This window comes from Chiloscyllium plagiosum, chromosome 19 (genome assembly GCF_004010195.1).
Source record: "Chiloscyllium plagiosum isolate BGI_BamShark_2017 chromosome 19, ASM401019v2, whole genome shotgun sequence".
Classification (NCBI taxonomy): Eukaryota; Metazoa; Chordata; class Chondrichthyes; order Orectolobiformes; family Hemiscylliidae; genus Chiloscyllium; species Chiloscyllium plagiosum.
This window is the reverse complement of record NC_057728.1, coordinates 61,481,132-61,501,532: the sequence shown is the minus strand read 5'-3', so window position 1 is coordinate 61,501,532 and position 20,401 is coordinate 61,481,132. Positions and strand designations below refer to the sequence as shown.

At 41.5% G+C, this 20,401-nt stretch overlaps 1 protein-coding gene across 3 annotated transcripts in view; it reads right to left on the bottom strand.

Moving 5' to 3' along the window:
* The window catches only part of LOC122559316 (sodium-coupled neutral amino acid transporter 1-like), a 68,433-nt gene that overhangs the window by 23,716 nt on the left and 24,316 nt on the right, over positions 1 to 20,401 (bottom strand). For 2 of the 3 annotated variants that reach the window (XM_043708674.1, XM_043708675.1), the window contains 2 exons: positions 18,380 to 18,495; positions 3,341 to 3,414 (listed from right to left, as the gene is read on the bottom strand). In XM_043708674.1, coding sequence (XP_043564609.1) covers positions 3,341 to 3,414; positions 18,380 to 18,495 — 190 coding nt within the window. Of the gene's footprint in view, positions 1 to 3,340; positions 3,415 to 12,188; positions 12,226 to 18,379; positions 18,496 to 20,401 lie in introns of those variants that run through there. The other variant, XM_043708676.1, reaches the window with a different exon arrangement.

Sequence of the window (20,401 nt, the reverse complement as noted above, 5' to 3'; positions counted from 1 at the left end):
TTCTAGCTTATCTCTCCACGCTTCAGGCTCACTGCCTTTATTCCTGATGAAGGGCTTTTGCCCAAAACGTTGATTTCGAAGTTCCTTGGATGCTGCCTGAACTGCTGTGCTCTTCCAGCACCACTAATCCAGAATCTGGTTTCCAGCATCTGCAGTCATTGTTTTTACCTTACTACTTTAGTGCTTACTTTACCTATTACATAAGTTTTGTCTCACTCACTTTTCAGTCAAGTGCATCATATCAAATTCTCAGACTCCAAAGAAAATCGCATAACATTCTCCATCTAAGCTAATTGGAAAAACTTACTATTGCTCTGAATTGTTGATTTTTATTTCAATATAGCAAGTGAGCAGAGACTAAAGTGCTGAGGAGACCACCTTCTCACGATAATGTAATTAATAGGTTTGTAAAATATATTAAACAAAAACTGCTTTTAGCTTTTAATATGTAGTAAGTACTATGTTTCAGTGCTTCCAACCATGAAATATCAGTTAGTAATGTGACAAACAAAAACAGAAATTGCTGGAAAAAATTCAGCAAGTCTGACAGCATCTGTGGTGAGAGAAACGGAGTTAACATTTCGAGTCAGGCATTACTCTTCTTCAGAACTGATTTAAGAAAAATTCAGAATGATTTAAGAAACATGGGCCTAATTTCTGATTACCTTTCAATGTATTCCTTTCCTTCAAAGGTTATTTTAATTTGTTAGATACTTAACAAGAAAATTACCACTGGACATTATTGACAAAACTGTTTTGATCTGAAGCAACTGCACAGGGGTCAGGAACCCATCACCAGTCACTATTTATTTACACATGCACAGTATATGGGCTCTGACCAGCCAGATCAGAGACAATCCTTAGAATGGGGAGACTCTCTCAATCTCCTGTTTACAGCCAGTGAAGTTATTTGGGTGGAACTGAGAAATAGGAAAAGGGTGATCACCTTATTGGGATTGTATTATAGACCCCCTAATAGTCAGAGGGAAATTGAGAAACAAACTCAGCTATCTGTAGAATAGAATGGTTATGGTAGGGGATTTTAACTTTCCAAATATGGACTGGGACTGCCATAGTGTTAAAGGTTTAGATGGCGAGGAATTCCTTAAGTGTGTACAAGACAATTTGTAAGGTATAGACAGGATAGATCGAGTGAATCCTTAGAAGAGTATAAAGAAAATAGGAGTATACTTAAGAGGGAAATCAGGAGGGCAAAAAGGGGGCATGAGATTGCTTTGGCAAATAGAATTAAGGAGAATCCAAAGGGTTTTTACAAATACATGAAGGACAAAAGGGAAACTAGGGAGAAAATAGGGCCTCTCAAAGATCAGCCTATGTGTGGAGCCGCAGAAAATGGGGGAGATTCTAAATGAGTATTTTGCATCAGTATTTACTGTGGAAAAGGATATGAAAGATATAGACTGTAGGGAAATAGATGGTGACATCTGCAAAAGGTCCTGATTACAGAGGAGGAAGTGCTGGATGTCTTGAAATGGGTAAACGCGGATAAATCCCCAGGACCTGATCAGGTGTACCCGAGAACTCTGGGAAGCTAGGGAAGTGATTGCTGGGCTCTTGCTGAGATATTTGTATCATTGATAGTCACAGGTGAGGTGCTGGAAGACTGGAGGTTGGCAAACGTGGTGCCATTGTTTAAGAAGGGTGGTAAGGACAAGCCAGGGAACTATAGACCAGTGAGCCTGACGTCGGTGGTGGGCAAGTTGTTGGAGGTAATCCTGAGGGAAAGGATGTACATGTATTTGGAAAGGCAAGGACTGATTTGGGATTGTCAACATGGCTTTGTGCGTGGGAAATCATGTCTCACAACTTGATTGAGGTTTTGAAGAAGTAACAAAGAGGTTTGATGAGGGCAGAGTGGTAAATGTGATCTATATGGACTTCAGTAAGATGTTCGACAAGGTTCCCTGATTAGCAAGGTTAGATATCATGGAATATGATATCTAAGAAGTAGCCATTTGGATGCAGAACTGGCTCAAAGGTAGAAGATAGAGGGTGTGGTGGAGGGTTGTTTTTCAGACTGGAGGCCTGTGACCAGTGGAGTGTCACAAGGATCGGTGCTGGGTCCTCTACTTTTTGTCATTTACATAAATGATTTGGAAGAGAGCATATGAGGTACAGTTAGTAAGTTTGCAGATGACACCAAAATTGGAGGTGTAGTGGACAGCGAAGAGGGTTATCTCAGATTACAACAGGATATGGACGAGATGGGCCAATGGGCTGAGAAGTGGCAGGTGGAGTTTAATTCAGATAAATGCGAGGTGCTGCATTTTAGGAAAGCAAATCTTAGCAGGACTTATACACTTAATTGTAAGGTCCTAGGGAGTTTTGCTGAACAAAGAGACCTTGGAGTGCAGGTTCATAGCTCCTTGAAAGTGGAGTCGCAGGTAGATAGGATAGTGAAGAAGGCGTTTGGTATGCTTTCCTTTATCGGTCAGAGTATTGAGTACAGGAGTTGGGAGGTCATGTTGCGGCTCTACAGGACATTGGTTGGGCCATTGTTGGAATATTGTTTTCCCTGGAGCATCGGAGGCTGAGGGGTGACCTTATAGAGTTTTACAAAATTATGAGAGGCATGGATAGGGTAAATAGGCAAAGTCTTTTCCCTGGGGTCGGGGAGTCCAGAACTAGAGGGCATAGGTTTAGGGTGAGAGGAGAAAGATATAAAAGAGACCTATGGGGCAACTCTTTCACACAGAGAGTGGTACGGGTATGGAATGAGCTGCCAGAGGATGTGGTGGAGACTGGTACAACTGCAACATTTAAGAGGCATTTGGATGGGTATATGAATGGGAAGGATTTGGAGGGATATGGGCCGGGTGCTGGCAGGTGGGACTAGATTGGGTTGGGATATTTGGTCGGCATGGACGGGTTGGACCGAAGGGTCGGTTTCCATGCTGTACATCTCTATGACTCTATTTGTCAGCCTGGGCTCCCTCAATGGCCCAGGTAAGCGCCCCAATCAAGAATCTCATATTCAATGTGATCCACCTAGCCCTTGTTTCAATCACTACTGATCAAAAACAAAATCAAGACAACATGAAAAATATTTTGGTGCCTGAAAAACATAGAAAGTTTAGGCTTTGCCATATATTTATCCATTTTCAATGTGTACTCCAAATGCAGCCAAGATGGTCCCTGACAGAAATTTTAAAATATGCAATTAAATGCCACATATGGCCAAAATGAACCCATAAATTTCAAAGCCAGAGCTGAAGACTGTTTTAGTGGTAGTTTACCATAGCATGAAGTTATAAAGACACCCAGCAATTTAGCAATTATTTCTGATGCCAAACTCTGACAGAACACCCCCTCATCTTACCTGTCAAGACTGAAATCTGGAGCAAAAGATGAATAGAATAAAGTGACAACGTTGCGATAACAATTAAAAGGAACCTGCAAAAGAAAATAAATAAAACAAATTCTCTTTACTTCCTGAATAAAGCTACATAGCACTTACTCATTTTTTTTCACTTGCCCTATTTTAAGCTTTCAAAGAAAACATGTCTCATTTAACAGTCAACACAGAAACCACAGGGTAATTTTGACTCAGGGTAACAGTGTAAAAGCACTATTTCATTTCACTTTCCTGAAATGAAAAGAGATATATAACACGTGGATGTTGGTATTGAACATTTTCCACTTTTGGCTCAAGTTAGAATCACTGGCAAATAATTGCTGCAATTCTCTTCCTGGATGAAATTGAAAGGGCTATTTTTTATTCTGGTGAAATTATTTTCATGAATACAATGTAAAAGAAAAAGCAATGTGACCAGATTGTAATTTCTGAAACAACTGCAGAATTTTAACTCATGTGGCATGCTGATAGTAGAATCATAGAATAGAATCTTTACACGTGCAAGTTGGCCATTCAGCCCATCAAGTCCACAATGACCTTCCAAAGAGCCTCACACCCAATCCCTGTGACCGTGTACCCCCAAGGTGAATCCACCTAACCTACACATCTCTGGACTGTGGATGAAAATCAGAGGAAACCCATGCAGACACAGGGAGAAAGCGCAAACTTCAGAGAGACAGTCGCCCAAGGCTGGAATCAAACCTCTCGAGGGTGGAAGTGAACCTCGAATCAGCCCTCCCAGGCTGAGTTTGGATGACAGATTTTCTAAGGCCTGAGGAAACTTACCTTCCAGTGTTGAATTGCTAACAGTGAATAAAAATGAGGTATGTATCCTCTGTATGATCAATGACATGCAAACCTCCATCCTTGATGTGGAGGTCACCTGACTCTCTTCCTATCTCCATTAGAACTGAAAATGGATGGGTTTGAGGAGGGGTGCAATTAGGATTCAGACATATAACATTTTATCCCATCCCACACAATTAAAGTACCCCAAATTCTGTTATGTGAATCTATTAATTTACTTTACTAAAGGACAAAATATCAAACAATTGGAAGTTTATTCTTTATTGTAGTGTAGCACCAAGATAATTGTTTGCTCTTACCAATTCACACCGTAAAATCTGAGACTTTGTTCACGTTGCAACATAAAAGGACAATGTGGGAGAGAGACTGTTGTTTCAAACAGTTAAGAGGCATTTAAACTGACACAAGAAATGTTGGGATGTAGACCGTTTGCAGGCAGATGTTCTAGTTTAAAATGGCATTGTGTTCAGCACAGACATGGCAGGCTGGAAGATCTGTGCCTATGCTGTACTGTTCTATGTTTAAAGGCCTCAACTATAATATTCAGATCTGATCTTGACACAAGTCAGAGGCAAAGATCAATCCCAGGAGTTTACAGGATATATAACCCACATAAAGGTGATAAATGGACACCAGGCCTTACAGATCATTAAAGAAAGGAACAGAAGAAGGCCATTCGATCCCTCGAGTCTGTGCCACCATTCAATGGGCTGATCCAACATTTCTCATGTGCACTTTTCTGCATTTTCCTTGTAACCCTTGATTCCCTACTGATCAAGAATCTATCTTCCTCAGCCTTAAATATACAAAGGACTCTGACCCTACAGCTCTCTGTGGCAAAGAGTTCCAAAGACTCACAACCCTCTGAAAGAAGAAATTTCTCCTCATGTCAGTCTTAAATTGGTGCCCCTTTATTCTGAGACTCTACTCTCTGGTCCTAGACTCCTCCCATGAGGGGAAACATTCTCTCAATATTTACCCTGTCAAGCCCCTTAAGAATCCTCAGTGAGGTCACCTCTCATTCTTCTAAACTGCAGTGTATACAGTCCCAACCTGTTTAGCCTTTGTTCATAAGATAATCCCTCCATTCCAGGAATCATCCGAGAGAATATTCTCTGAACTGCCTCGCATGAAATAATATTTTCCTTAAATAAGGGTCTAGAAATTGGTCCAGATATGGCCCCACAATGCAACAATGCTGATCTTCTCTCTGGATATAATTGGTAAAGACACAGATTTACCGAGTGGTGGAGCATATGGCTTTCCTATTCGAGACTGATTTCAAGTGAATGAAAATTGGATGGATTCTATAATGAGCTGGTAATCCCATCCACTGGATTAACAAGTGATGAAGATGAAAAAAAATCTCAACGAGTGTTACTCTCTAAGGACAGTTCCTAAATTTAGTTGTCAACTACCCATCAAAATGTTGCGTGTTTTGGAGTACTGACTATTAAAGGTGCAGAGGAAATCTCGTCCGTAACACTCTGTCACAAGCAGACGATAGTAGGTTTACTTTTATCATGAAATAGTAGCTGCCTCTTTTTTAAAACACTGTTAAACACCTTATCATTACACTTACATTACATGTTAAACCAAACATAAAGACAAACTAACCCATTAATAGCTACAAAGCAATGATGCTGGAAGTGTCAACACCCCAAACAGGAAAGTATGCACATTAACGGTAAAAGATTAAATGTGGTTCAATTTAAAATTGAAATCTAGGTATGGGTCTGTAAAGCAACCACACACAAAGCATGTAGAGTACAAAGTAGGAAAGTGTGAAATTGCTCATTGATGGTTGTAAGAATAAAATAGAAACATGTTATCCAAATGGTGAGAGGTTTCAGAGCTCTAAAATGCAAAGAGACCTGGGTGTTCTAGTACAGGAATTGCAGAAGGTTAGTATGCAGGAACAGCAAGTAATCAGGAAAGCTATCTGCAGTTGTGAGAGGAACTGAACACATTAGTAGAAAGGGCATTGGTGAGGCCACATCTGGAGTACTGTGTATAGCACTGTACACTGTAGTTACTGAAGGATGCTAATTTATTGGAAGCAGTTCAGAGACTAATACCTGTAATGAACAGATTGCCTTAAGAGGAAGGGCTAGACAGGCCACCCTTTAGAGTTTAGAAGAGTCAGAGGTGACTAAATTGAGACATGTAAGGTCCTGAGTAGACATGATTGGATGGTTGTGAAAAGGATGTTTCCTCTTGTGGAAGCACCTAGAACTATGGGTCACTGTTTAAAAATAAGGGTGGCCCATTTAAGGCAGAGATGAGGAAAAACCATTGCTCTCAGAGGGTTGAGAGTCTTCCTTCCCCAAAAGGTAGTGGATGCAAAATCTTCAATGCTTTTAAGACACAGATAGATTTTTAATGACCAAGGGGATGAAAATTTATCAGGGGTACACAGGACTGCAAATATCACCAACAATCTGTCCTGTTTGAAATCAGATCAGCCATGATCTTACTGAACAGCAGAACTGGCCCTGAGGACCAAGTGGCCGACTTTTGTTCCTTGTTCATATGTGAAGTAATTCCAGATCATTTTCATTGACGATCGTGATTGGGCCAATGGGAAGGAAATTGGGCAGGATTTCAGACAGAAATGATGAGCTCAGAGATAGAAATTTCAAACAAGCAGCCTCTCACTTTCTGTGTTGGTCCAAAGTGATTTTGTGTGTGTGTGTGTGTGTCTGTCTGTGTGTGTGTCTTTGCGTGTGCACATATGCCCGTGCATCTGTGCATGAGCGTGTATGTGTGCAGGATTGCCACAAGACAAAAGCATCGTTGCAACTTTCATCAATATTATCCAAAGTATTAGGGACATTTAAGCAACTGCTGGACAAGCACATGGACGGCAGTAAATGGAGGGGTGTGTAGGTTGGGTTGATCTTAGATCAAGGTAAATGATTGTCACAACATTGTGGGCCTATACTGGTCTATGTTCTATATCTGGCTGTGCCAGCACCAGTTTAATTTGTAAGAAAACTGCTAAATTTTAGGAAGGTTGATTGTGAACTCATCTGGATTGAAATGGAAAGAACGCACAGGAAAGAAATTGTTGAACAAAAATGAATGCTTTTGAGGCTTAATTTTTTTTTAAATGCAGATGAAATATGAAGTAGTTATCTAATTTAACATCAAAGTTCACCTTCGGACTCTGCTCCCCCATCTGCAACTGGATCATGGACTTCCTGACCCATAGATGATAATCAGTAAGGATAGGCAATAACACCTCCACCATGATAATCTTCAAATGGATGCCCTGCAGGGCTCCATACTCAGTCCCTTACCATACTCTGCCCAAGACCACAAGAAGCCATTTGGATACAGAACTGGCTCAAAGATAGAAGACAGAGGGTGGTGGTGGAGGTTGTTTTTCAGACTGGAGGCCTGTGACCAGTGGAGTGCCACAAGGATCGGCACTGGGTCCTCTACTTTTTGTCATTTACATAAATGATTTGGATGCAAGCATAAGAGGTACAGTTAGTAAGTTTGCTGATGACACCAAAATTGCAGTTGTAGTGGACAGCGAAGAAGGTTATCTCAGATTACAACAGGATCTTGACCAGATAGGCCAATGGGCTGAGAAGTGGCAGATGGAGTTTAATTTAGATAAATGTGAGGTGCTGCATTTTGGGAAAGCAAATCTTAGCAGGACTTATACACTTAACGGTTCTGTGGAAGTACAGGCATTGGTGTGCTTTCTTGGAGATAGCGTCGAAGTTGATGGATGAGGACAGATCATTGATGATATTTACTCCTAGGAACTCAAAGAGACCTTGGAGTGCACGTTCATAGCTCCTTGAAAGTGGAGACGTAGGTAGATAGGATAGTGAAGAAGGCATTTGGTATGCTTTCCTTTATTGGTCAGAGTATTGAGTACAGGAGTTGGGAGGTCATGTTGCGGCTCTACAGGACATTGGTTAGGCCACTGTTGGAATATTGCGTGCAATTCTGGTCTCCTTCCTATCGGAAAGATGTTGTGAAACTTGAAAGGGTTCAGAAAAGATTTACAAGGATGTTGCCAAGGTTGGAGGATTTGAGCTATAGGGAGAGATTGAATAGCCTAGGGCTGTTTTCCCTGGAGCATTGGAGGCTGAGGGGTGACCTTATAGAGGTTTATAAAATCACGAGGGGCATTGATAGAATAAACAAAGTCTTTCCCCTAGGGTGGGGGAGTCCAGAACTAGAGGGCATAAGTTTAGGGTGAGAGGGAGAAGATATAAAAGAGACCCAAGGGGCAACCTTTTCACTCAGAGGGTGGTACGTGTATGGAATGAGCTGTCAGAGGAAATGGTTGAGGCTAGTACAATTGCAACATTTAGAAGGCATTTGGATGGGTATATGAATAGGAAGGGTTTGGAGGATATGGGCCAGGTGCAGGCAGGTGGGACTAGATTGGTGTGAGATATCTGGTTGGCATGGATGAGTTGGACTGAAGGGTCTGCTTCCATCTGTATGCTGTACATCTCTATGACTCTAAATCCTGTGCTGTTATGAGACTTATGAACAGAGCTCTCATATATTAAACTGAATCTTTTTCTACAACTTCTCTGTAGCTGTAATACTGTATTCTGCATTCTGTTCAACTACCTGGTGTCCTTATGTAAGGTATGATTTGTCTGGATAGCATGCAACACGTTTCGGTACAAATGATAATACCAAATCAAATTAAATCAAATTGACAAAAATCAAAACAAATCAAAGCCTTCAACCTGATGAAATACAGGCCTAAATAGGGGGGAAACAGTTTTAAAAGATTTAAGGAACAGAGGAGAAAGATTTTAAAAAGGCATTATGTGCAATTTCTTTTACTCCAATAGTGGTTCACATGTGGAATGAACTTCCAGAGGAAGAGGTGGATGTGGGTACTGTTCCAAGGTTTAAAAGACTTTTAGATTAAGTACATGAATAAGAAATGCTTGGAGGGATTTGGGCTAAGCGCAGGCAGGTGGCACTAGTTTACTTTGGAATTATGATCAGCATGGACTGGTTGGACCGAAGGGTCTGTTTCCATACTCTATGACTATGAACAGGATGGATGAGAGATCAAGTGATGTCCAAAAGTGTTAAGATTGCTAACGGTGGTGCAGGCTTGAAGGGCCAAATGGTGAAATCAAAAAAGGAGCCAACAAATTGCAAACTATATAATAAAAACAAACATTTAAGTATGTTAATAACAGGCAAAGAACAAATAGGCCTTTTAAAACCAGTGAGGCCAGACAGCAGGAAAGGAGATACATGTAAATATTACATTTTTTATGACCGTATGAACAAGGAGCAAGAGGAAGCTGTTATGAAGGTGTAAGGGGTACTGTACCTTTAAGAGAACTAAAAACTCGCAGAACTACCTGACATAGCACCAAGTGTTCTGAATAAGGTAACAATGTAACATTTGGTTGAAAGCTAGAGTAGCTGAGCAGCCTGGAGACAAAACAAATTCAAATTTGGCCAATCAGTTTAAATTATGCCCCAGAATACCAAACTCCAATCAAGTTTGAATTTAGATTTTTGACAATATTAACACCAATGAAATGGTTCGATGTTTTGGATTATAAAACAGAAAAAAAAATTGAACAGTTGGAGGAGAACTGCCAAAAGACCAACAGCTTTAGGCTGCCAGTGAGAACTCTCTGAGAGGTACCTGTCAAGAGAAGGAGTTTGCACAGAGAAGAAACATTGACACCGACCTGGAGAGCAAATCTACAGAGGACGATACAAAGAGAAGATTCAACAGCTGGCTAATTTTAAAATTTGAATTTTTTGGCAAATCTTAATTGGGGTTTTATCAGACTAGTATTATAGACGGGAGGTAAAAGATAGATTAGAGAAAGCAGTTGTAAATAGTTGTTAAGTAATTATTCTCTGTTAGACTATAAAAATTAAAGTTGTTAATTTTTACTTGAAACAGTGACTTTTGGGAATAGATCCTTGCCTCTCGAATTTTAACAGATTACAGCACGGGTTAAATCATTTCTGTGTTGCAGGTTTACCCGTGCCATTTGGCCCTTCAAGCCTGCACCACCGTTCAACAAGATCATGGCTATTTTTATTTTAACCTTATTCCCACATATCATTCAACAATCTTTCAGCCACTTGGGTAAACAAGAATCTATCTCGGCCTTAAAAATATTGAAAATGCATTGACTACCTTTTGAGGAAAGGAATTCCAAAGACTTACAAATCCTCATCTCTGTCCTAAATAGGTGACCTCTTATTTTTAAACTATAGCCCCAAGTTTTGGATTCTCCCACAACAGGAACATGCTTTCAACATTCATCTGGTTAAGTCCCCCAAGGATCTTATGTTTCAAAATCACCTCGGACTCTTTGAAACTCCAGTGCCTAGCCTGTCCAGCCTTTTCTCAAAAGGCAATCTGCTCATTCCAGGGATTAGTCTAATAAACCTTCTCTAAACTGCTTCCAACATGTTAATGACTTTCCTTAAATTAGTACTGACACCTTTCTTATGACACCTTCTCCACTGTAAAACGGTAGCTTTCATTTAACAGTGATGCACCTATATTCCTTAAATTCCATGAAGGAAATTTCATAGATGGAATCACCATTAAAAACTGGGGCATTTGAATATTTATCAGACGGAAATCTGGAATATTTTCAGGAGGAAGTTAAGGCAGTGCAGCCTGCAGGAAAGGAAAGGTGTACATTTTCAAAGCTTATTAATTATTATGGGCAATTATACCATTCAGCACTGTGGAGGGTTATTTATCCAATGAACCAAAATACTTTCCCTGCAAGGGCTGGCCCTAACTGGGAGCACTGAATTTTTTAATCAATTTACAGTAAAAGATTGGGGAATTACTATCTTTACAATTAATTTAAAATATCGGAAACTTAAGTCCAATTGTTTGCCCATCAGACTAATATCTATCAAGAGAAAGGCACTGGGGTACATTTACCATGATTGTAGACAATAATTCATGAATTAATAAAGGGAAACAATGAAAGCAGTTGTCACTAATGACACAGTTTTAAGTAGGCGATTTTATATTTTTACTAGTATAGCACATTCTGCCTTAAAACCGCTGCTCCTCATAATGATAGTAAATAATTCTGATTAAGATACTAGAAGTAGACAGTCTACGGTTGCAGGTTATAAATATTAATTGGTGAAAGAAAGCAAAAGATTTAGTGGAACACTGAATTAACTGTAAAACTAAAGTGCACAATATTGGGGGTAGAGTACTGACATGGATAGAGAAATGATTGGCAGACAGGAAACAAAGAGTACAAATAAACTGGCCTTTTTCTGAGTTACAGCCAGTGAATAATGGAGTACTGCAGGGATCTGTAGTTAAACCTCAGCTGGATGCCACAAACATGTTGAGAAGGTGAACTGTGAGGAAAATGCAAGGATGGTTCAAAGAACAAAGAGAATTACAGCACAGGAACAGGCCCTTCGGCCCTCTAGGCCTGCGCCGATCCAGATCCTCGATCTAAACCTGCTGCCTATTTTCTAATGATCCTTATCCCTCTGCTCCCTGCCCATTCATGTATCTGTCTAGATACCTCTTAAATGATGCTATCGTTCCCACCTCTACCAACTCCGCTGGCAACGTGTTCCAAGCCCCCATCACCCTCTGCATAAAGAACCTTCCACGCATACTTCCCCTAAACTTTTCCCCTCTCACTTTGAACTCATGATCCCTAATAATTGAGTCCTCCATTCTGGGAAAAAGCTTCTTGCTATCCATCCTGTCTATACCTCTCATGATTTTGTAGACCTCAATCAGGACCCCCTCAACCTCCATCTTTCTAATAAAAATAATCCAAATTCACTCAACCTCTCTTCATAGCTAGCGCCCTCCATACCAGGGAACATTCTGGTGAATCTCCTCTGCACCCTCTCTAAAGCATCCACATCCTTTTGGTAATGTGGCGACCAGAACTGTATGCAGTATTCCAAATGTGGCCGAACCAAAGTCCTATACAACTGTAACATGAATGCCAATTCTTGCACTCAATACCCTTACCTGATGAAGGAAAGCATGCCGTATGCCTTGTTGACCACTCTATTGACCTGCGTTGCCACTTCAGGGAACAATGGAGCTGAACACCCAGATTTCTCTGTGCATCGATTTTTCCCAGGACTTTTCCATTTACTGTATAGTTCACTCTTGAATTGGAATTTTCAAAATACATCACCTCGCATTTGCCCAGATTGAACTGCATCTGCCATTTCCCTGCCCAACTCTCCAATCTATCTATATTCTGCTGCATTCTCTCACAGTCCCCTTCACTATCTGCTCCTCCACCAACTTTAGTGTCATCCGCAAACTTGCTAATCAGACCACAGCCAGGAGGTCATATTTCGACTTCTCAGGACATTGGTTTGGCCACTGTTGGAATATGGCATGCAATTCTGGTCTCCTTCCTATCGGAAAGATGTTGTGAAACTTGAAAGGGTTCAGAAAAGATTTACAAGGATGCCGCCAGGGTTGGAGGATTTGAGCTATAGGGAGAGGCTGAACAGACTGGGGCTGTTTTCCCTGGAGCGTTGGAGAATGAGGGGTGACTTTATAGAGGTTTACAAAATTACGAGGGGCATGGATAGGATAAATAGACAAAGTCAAAAACTAGACGGCATAGGTTTAGGGTGAGAGGGGAAAGATATAAAAGAGACCTAAGGGGCAACTTTTTCACACAGAGGGTGGTACGGGTATAGAATGAGCTGTCAGAGGAAGTAGTGGAGGCTGATACAATTGCAACATTTAAGAGGCATTTGGATGGGTATATGAATAGGAAGGGTTGGAGGGATAGGGCCGGGTGCTGGCAGGTAGGACTAGATTGGGTTGGGATATCTGGTCGGCATGGACTGGTTGGACCAAAGGGTCTGTTTGCATGCTGTACATCTCTATGACTCTATGCCTTCCTCCAAATCCTTTATGTATATCACAAACAACAGTGGTCCCGGCATTGATCCATGTGGAACATCACTGGTCACAGGTCTCCATTCTGAGAAACTCCCTTCCACTACTACTCTGTCTCTTGTTGCCCAGCCAGTTCTTTATCCATCTAGCTAATACACCCTGGACCCCAAGCGACTTCACCTTCTCTAACAGCTTACTATGGGGAACCTTATCAAAAGCCACACTAAAGTTCATGTATATGACACCTACAGCTTTTCCCTCATCAATCAACTTTGTCACTTCCTCAAATAATTCTATTAAGTTGGTAAGACATGATCTTCCCTGCACAAAGCCATGCTGCCTATCACTGATAAAGCCATTTTCTTCCAAATAAGAATAGATCCTATCCGTCATTGTCTTCCCCAGCAGCTTCCCTACCACTGACATGAGGCTCACTGGTCTATAATCACCTGGGTTATCCCTGCTACCCTTCTTCAACAAAGGGACAACATTCGCAATTTTCCAGTCCTCTGGGACCTCTCCCATTTGCAAGGATGCTGCAAAGATATCTCTTAAAGCCCCAGCTATTTCCTCTCTAGCTTCCTTCAGTAACCTGGGATAGATCCCATCTGGCCCTGAAGACTTGTCTACCTTAATGCCTCTTAGAATACCCAACACTTCCTCCCTCCTTATGCCGACTTGACCTAGAGTAATCAAACATCTATCCCAACCTCAATATCCATCATATCCCTCTCCTCGGTGAATATCGATGCAAAATACTCATTAAGAATCTCATTCAGTTTCCCTGTCTCCACACATAACTTTCCTCCTTTGTTCCTAAGTGGGCTAACTCTTTCTCTCATTATCCTTTTGCTCCTTACATACAAATAAAAAGCTTTGGGATTTTCCTTAACCCTGTTTGCTAAAGATATCTCATGACCGCTATTAGCCCTCTTAATTCCTCATTTCAGATTGGTCCTACATTCCCGATATTCTTCCAAATCTTCATCTGTCTTCAGTCGCGTTGACCTTATGTACACTTCCTTTCTCTTCTTAGCTAATTTCACAATTTCACCTGTCATCCATCGTTCCCTAATCTTGCCATTTTGATCACTCATTTTCACAGGAACATGTCTCTCCTGAACTCTAATCAACTTCTCTTTAAATGTTTCCCACATATTGAATGTGGATTTACCTTGAAACAACTGCTCCAAATCTACATTCCCAGCTCCTGCCGAATTTTGGCTTTCCCCCAATTTAGTACTCTTCCTTTAGGACCACTCTTGTCTTTGTCCATGAGCATTCTAAAACTTACGGAATTGTGATCAGTATTCCAAAAGTAATCCCCTATTGAAACATCAACCTCCTGGCTGGGCTCATTCTCCAACACCAGGTCCAGTATGGCCCCTTCCCCAGTTGGACTATTTGCATGCTGCTCTAGAAAACCCTCCAGGATGCTCCTTACATATTCTGCTCCACCTAGACCTCTAACACTAAATGAATCCTAGTCAATGTTGGGAAAATTAAAATCTCCTATCACCACCACCCTGCTGCTCCATCATCTTTCCATAATGTGTTCACATATTTGTACCTCTATCTCACGATCACTGTTGGGAGGCCTGCAGTACAGCCACAACATTATTACCACACCCTTCCTATTTCTGAGCTCTGCCCGTATTGCCTCACTATTCGAGTCTTCCATAGTGCCCTCCTTCAGCATAGCTGTGATATCCTCCCTGACCAGTAATGTAACTCCTCAACCTCTTTTACCTCCCTCTCTACCCCGCCTGAAGCATCGATATCCTGGAATATTTAGTTGCTAATCATGCTCTTCCCTCAACCAAGTCTCAGTAACAGCAATAACATCATACTCCCAGATACTAATCCAAGCCCCAAGTTCATCTGCCTTACCTACTATATTTCTTGCATTAAAACAAATGCACCGCAGACCACCAGTCCCTCTGCGTTCATCATCTCCTCCCTGCCTACTATTCCCCTTAGTCATGCTGACTTCGTGATCTAGTTCCTTACAGGCTTCTTTTACTACCTCCTTACTGTCCACTAACTTCCTCATTTGCTTCTCAGTCCCCTGCCACATTAGTTTAACCCCCCCCCCCACCTTGATGTGGGCAGGATGGGTGAATGGGCAAATTCACAGCAGATGAGATATCATGAGATATCAGGTTACTTGGTAGCAAAAACAGGAAGGCAGATTATTATCTGAATGGTGACAGATCGAGAAAAGGGGGAGGTACAACAAAACCAGGGTGTCCTTGTACAACACTTGCAGAATGTGACCGTGCAGCTGCAGCAGTGACAAAGGCAAATGATACATTGGCCTTCATAGCGAGAGGATTCAAACACAGGAGCAGGGATGTCTTTTTGCAACTGCACACAGCATTGGTGAAACTATACCTAGAGTACTGTGTGCGGTTCTGGTGTCCTTATCTGTTGAAGATGTTCTGGCTTTGGAGAGGAGTACAATACAGGTTGACCAGGCTGATCACTGATGAATAAAGAGAGACTGGATCGGTTAGGATTATATTCACTGGAGTTTTAAAGATGAGGGGGATCTGATACTATCCAATAAAATATTTACATGCTTAGACAGGGCAAATGCAGGAAGGATGTTCCCAATGACCGCGGAGTCTAGAGCCAGGGGTCACAGTCTAAGGATATGGGTAGGCCATCAAGGACTGAAATCAGGAGAAATTTCTTCACCCAGAGAGTGGTGAGCCTGTCGAGTTCTCTTCCACATTAAGTGATTGAGGCCAGAACATTGCATGTTTTCACAAGTAGTTAAATATAATTATCAAAAAGTCATAGAAATGTACAGCACGGAAACAGACCCTTTCGTCTATGCCGACTGGATATCCTAATCTAATCTAGTCCCATTTACCAGCACTTGGCCCATATCCCTCTAAACCCTGCCTATTCATACACCCATCCAGATGCCTTTTAAATGCCAGCCTCCAACACTTCCTCTGGCAGCTCATTCCATACACACACCACTCTCTGCGTGAAAAAGTTGCCCCTTCGGTCCCATTTATATCTCTCCCCTCTTACCCTAAACCTATGCCCTCTAGTTCTGGATTTCCTCATGCCAGGAAACATACTTTGTCTATTTACCCTATCAGTACCCCTCATGATTTTATAAACCTCTATAAGGTCACCCCTCAGCCTCCGAGCCTCTGGGGTAAGCAGCCCCAGCCTATTCAGCCTCTTCCTGCAGCTGAAACCCTCCAAACCTGGCGACATCCTTGTAAATCCTTTCTGAACCCTTTCAAGTTTGACAACATTATTCTAACAGGAAGGAAACCAGAATTGCACACAATTTTCCAGAACTAGCCTAACCAAAGGATGAAAAGGTAGGGGAAGAAAGTAGGATAAAGACATAGAGATGGATAACCAGCAATGATTATAATGAATGGTGTAGCAGACTCAAAGGGCTGAATAGCCTACTCTGCTCCCATTTTAATGTTTTTAATGAAAAGGATTTATAGAGATTTTGCAGCTGAATATAAGAATCTTACGTGGTAATTAAATGAGCTGATACATCTATTTTGATATTAAAATGAGCTGGTTTTAAAACATACACTAAACTAAAAGCATTGAATTAAGTAAGAGTACAGTCACAAAACCAAATAAGATAGAATGGGATACCAATTTAGATCCTAGAATATAAACCCATTAAAGCTTTCTTCACAGTTCTGTAACTAAGATTATATCTTGAGATGTTACAGTGAAATCACAGATGGTGCAGTTTGAAGATTAAAAGGAGAACTGGCTCAGTTTTAGCTTCAGGAAAAACAGTGGCAATTATACAGAAATTGTTAAGGTAGTCATGGGATCCTCGATATTTCAGAATGGATAGCCTAAACAGCCTGTTTCACTGCCTTCATTCTTAAAACAATAACAAGCATGCGTGGGTGACCTGAAAGCATTAGCTCTATCGAAGGCCGAGGTAAATTGTAAGAGATAAACCTTCATTTAATCACCCATAATTCTTGAAGGAGAATTAACAGTTTGCCTGTGGCCGGCCAAGTGTGTTCAAGGTCAGTTATGATAATGTGTTGGCAAGCTCTAAATGCAGTCTTTCACTTCCTCCATTAATAGTAAGATGTGTTGTTTGTTTTATGAACTTCATAAAGATAAACGTTTGAGTGGACTTTCTTGCTCTGAATTTAATGCTACTTAATAACATGCTCAACATTCAACTAATTCAGATTCATTCATTTGTCTCTTCTATGTGTGTCGACAACTCGATCACCTGCTAAGCATTTTACTGATCGAAAAGGCATCTCTGGAACAGTTGAGTAAATCTTTCAAGTTCCAAATTCTGATTCAATGATTCAGCAATTAAATCAACAGTGTACCCTCTATTGGTGGCATCTGTTGGTCTTGCAAGACCATGGATCTGCACCTGGATAGTCTTGCTTCAATCTTTGTTAGTAGAGCAGCGTCTGTTGTGGCCTTGGAGGCCCACACAGGAGTGGCAGTGAGGCTGCACTGGAAGGCACTGTCCTTCGGTGTTGTCTTGGTGCTGTTTACTCGACGAGTGCGCTTTTCTTCAGCAACAAACCTCAACTTCTCTTTTCCCCTTTTTAGAACTCTGCGTAATTCCAGCCTCCAGCTACAGCAATCGCTTGCAATATCCTCCCACCTCTCGATGTTCATGTTCAGTGACTTCATGTCTCTCTATTTGGAGCATTGCTCCTTCATCAGGTGACTATAACCTGGTGTCATGTGACTTCTGACTTTGTCCACCCCACTGGCATCTCCACATCATGGTACAATTCAGCAAAGTTGATCCCCATATGTTGACTGGCCTTCTTACAGTTCAAAGTTGACTTGTTATTTATCACAAGGAAGAAGAACTGCCACACTTTGTCAGTAGACTTTATACCCAAGACATTTAGTCTATCCACACCCAAGGTGGTTCTCAATTCTGAGCAGAAAGAGAATCGCCCCCAAAACATCACAGGTTTCCTAACTACATGCCGGACCAGCAAGAAAACAATTGTTTGCACAGAGCTGTGAATGCCCTTTGGCTAATCTACATAACATCTGAAAATGTATTCTGAACATTTCAGACAATTTCAAAATGATGGTATCAAAAATTAGAAAACTTGCCAATGAGCAAATGTTATCAAAAAAAAATAACCTCTTCACCAAACAACAAAGTAATGCTGTGAGGTGAGAGTTTGAATATAACATTTTCTTTCTAATTGTACTAAAATGATAGGAATTGTTGATTCGAACATCTAAAGGTATGAACTAAAGCAATAACCTTCATATTTATATTTGATACTTACACAAATGGTATAATCCCTGTATTGGCCATTGCGTACGATAAGCCTAAGAGCCCAGTGCCAATAATAGCATTGCTCAGGTTAAACACAGACATGTACATGGAAGTTGATCCAGCATACTGAAGAAAACAAAGAGATCATTAATGAAACTTTGTCAAACAAGTACAATTTGACTCAACAAGCTTCTCACGTATGAATACACACAATTACATCCTAAATATTCATCAGAATTTTAAACATCATAAGTTGCATGTAATGTAACTAAACTCTAAAAGCAAACTAACATTATAGTGCAGGTTCAGTCACATCTCAACTGAATAGTAGATTTGCATGAAGGGTTAATCCATTTCTGTTGCATGATACATAATTCATAAAGGATATGCTATAACCTCTGTTTTTGTTACATTTGTGAATATGTTACTTAATAACAGTGAAAAGGATTCATAAAACAGCATTAGCACCAGAGCAACATTCCTTCTGTGCATTTTATAAGATAGCCAACAACTACAATGTTCACTATTCTTCTGTGAAATTGAATTGTTAATTGTATTAGGTGACTGTCTTAGTGGACACAATGGAGGAGTTTTTATAGTCTGTGCTGCTGGGAGGGTGTTTTAGCTGATGACAATGCACAGGTTAACATGACCCAAGATATTAAGGTCATTAAAAAAAATGAGCATAAAATCATTGACATATACGGATGCTCCTCCACCCTAAATCATCTACCGAGTCCTCCCATTCCTCGATCATATATAGAGTATTCTGTCCCCCAATCACCTAGAGACTCTCTCACCTTCGACCATCTACACAATGCTCCATCTCTCAGTCACACACACAGTTTTCCTCCCGTTCACTGGATCATTAAAAGAATCTCACCATCCCTTGATCATGTAGAGACTCTTTTCCTATAGGAGAAAGTGAGGTCTGCAGATGCTGGAGATCAGAGATGGAAATGTGTTGCTGGAAAAGCGCAGCAGGTCAGGCAGCATCTAGGGAACAGGAGAATCGACGTTTCGGGCATTAGCCCGAAGGCAGCTGCCCCAAGCTTTAGCGTGTCCCTCAGCAGACAGTCCTGGCCCTTGGAATGTGCCAGCCTGCAACACTCAGCAGAGGTCAACTCTTTGCATGGGAGGACCATAGAGTTTTAAGCCCTGAAGAAGGGCTAATGCCCGAAACGTCGATTCTCCTGTTCCCTAGATGCTGCCTGACCTGCTGCGCTTTTCCAGCAACACATTTCCATCTCTTTTCCTATACCCCAATTAAGTAGAGTCTCACCTCCATAAACATGCACAGCATTTCCCTTGCACACCAGATCATTTACAGATTCCCTCTCATCCCATTCACTGCTAGGCCCCTCACTAACAGGGGAATGTTCAAAAACATGACTCCCACTATGATCTCCTATGTCTTGGCGTGACCAGGTGGTTAATCTGATCAGTCCTAGACGGGACTCTTGATTCTTTTATTGAAATGTAAGGTGCCCCCATTATATGTTGGCAGCAAGACCTTAGACAGTGGTCTTTCCCCACTGCACCTTGACAGCAGCTGCCCCAAGCTTTAGCGTGTCCCTCAGCAGACAGTCCTGGCCCTTGGAATGTGCCAGCCTGCAACACTCAGCAGAGGTCAACTCTTTGCATGGGAGGACCATAGAGTTTTAACAGACCTCAATATCATAGAGTCATGGGGATGTACAGCATGAAGACAGACCCTTCAGTCCAACCTGTCCATGCCGACCAGATCTCCCAACCCAATCTAGTCCCACCTGCCAGCACTTGGCCTATATCCCTCCAAACCTTTCTTATTCATATAGGCAAAAGTGAAGATGCTGGAAACCAGAGTTTAGATCAGTGTGGTGCTGGAAAAGCACAGCAGGTCAGGCAGCATCCGAGGAGCAGGAAAATCGACGTTTCGGGCAAAAGCCCTTCATCAGGAATAGAGGCAGGAAGTTTCCAGGGTGGAGAGATAACACCGCCCCCCCCCCTCTTCCCATTTATCTCTCCACCCTGGAGGCTTCCTGCCTCTATT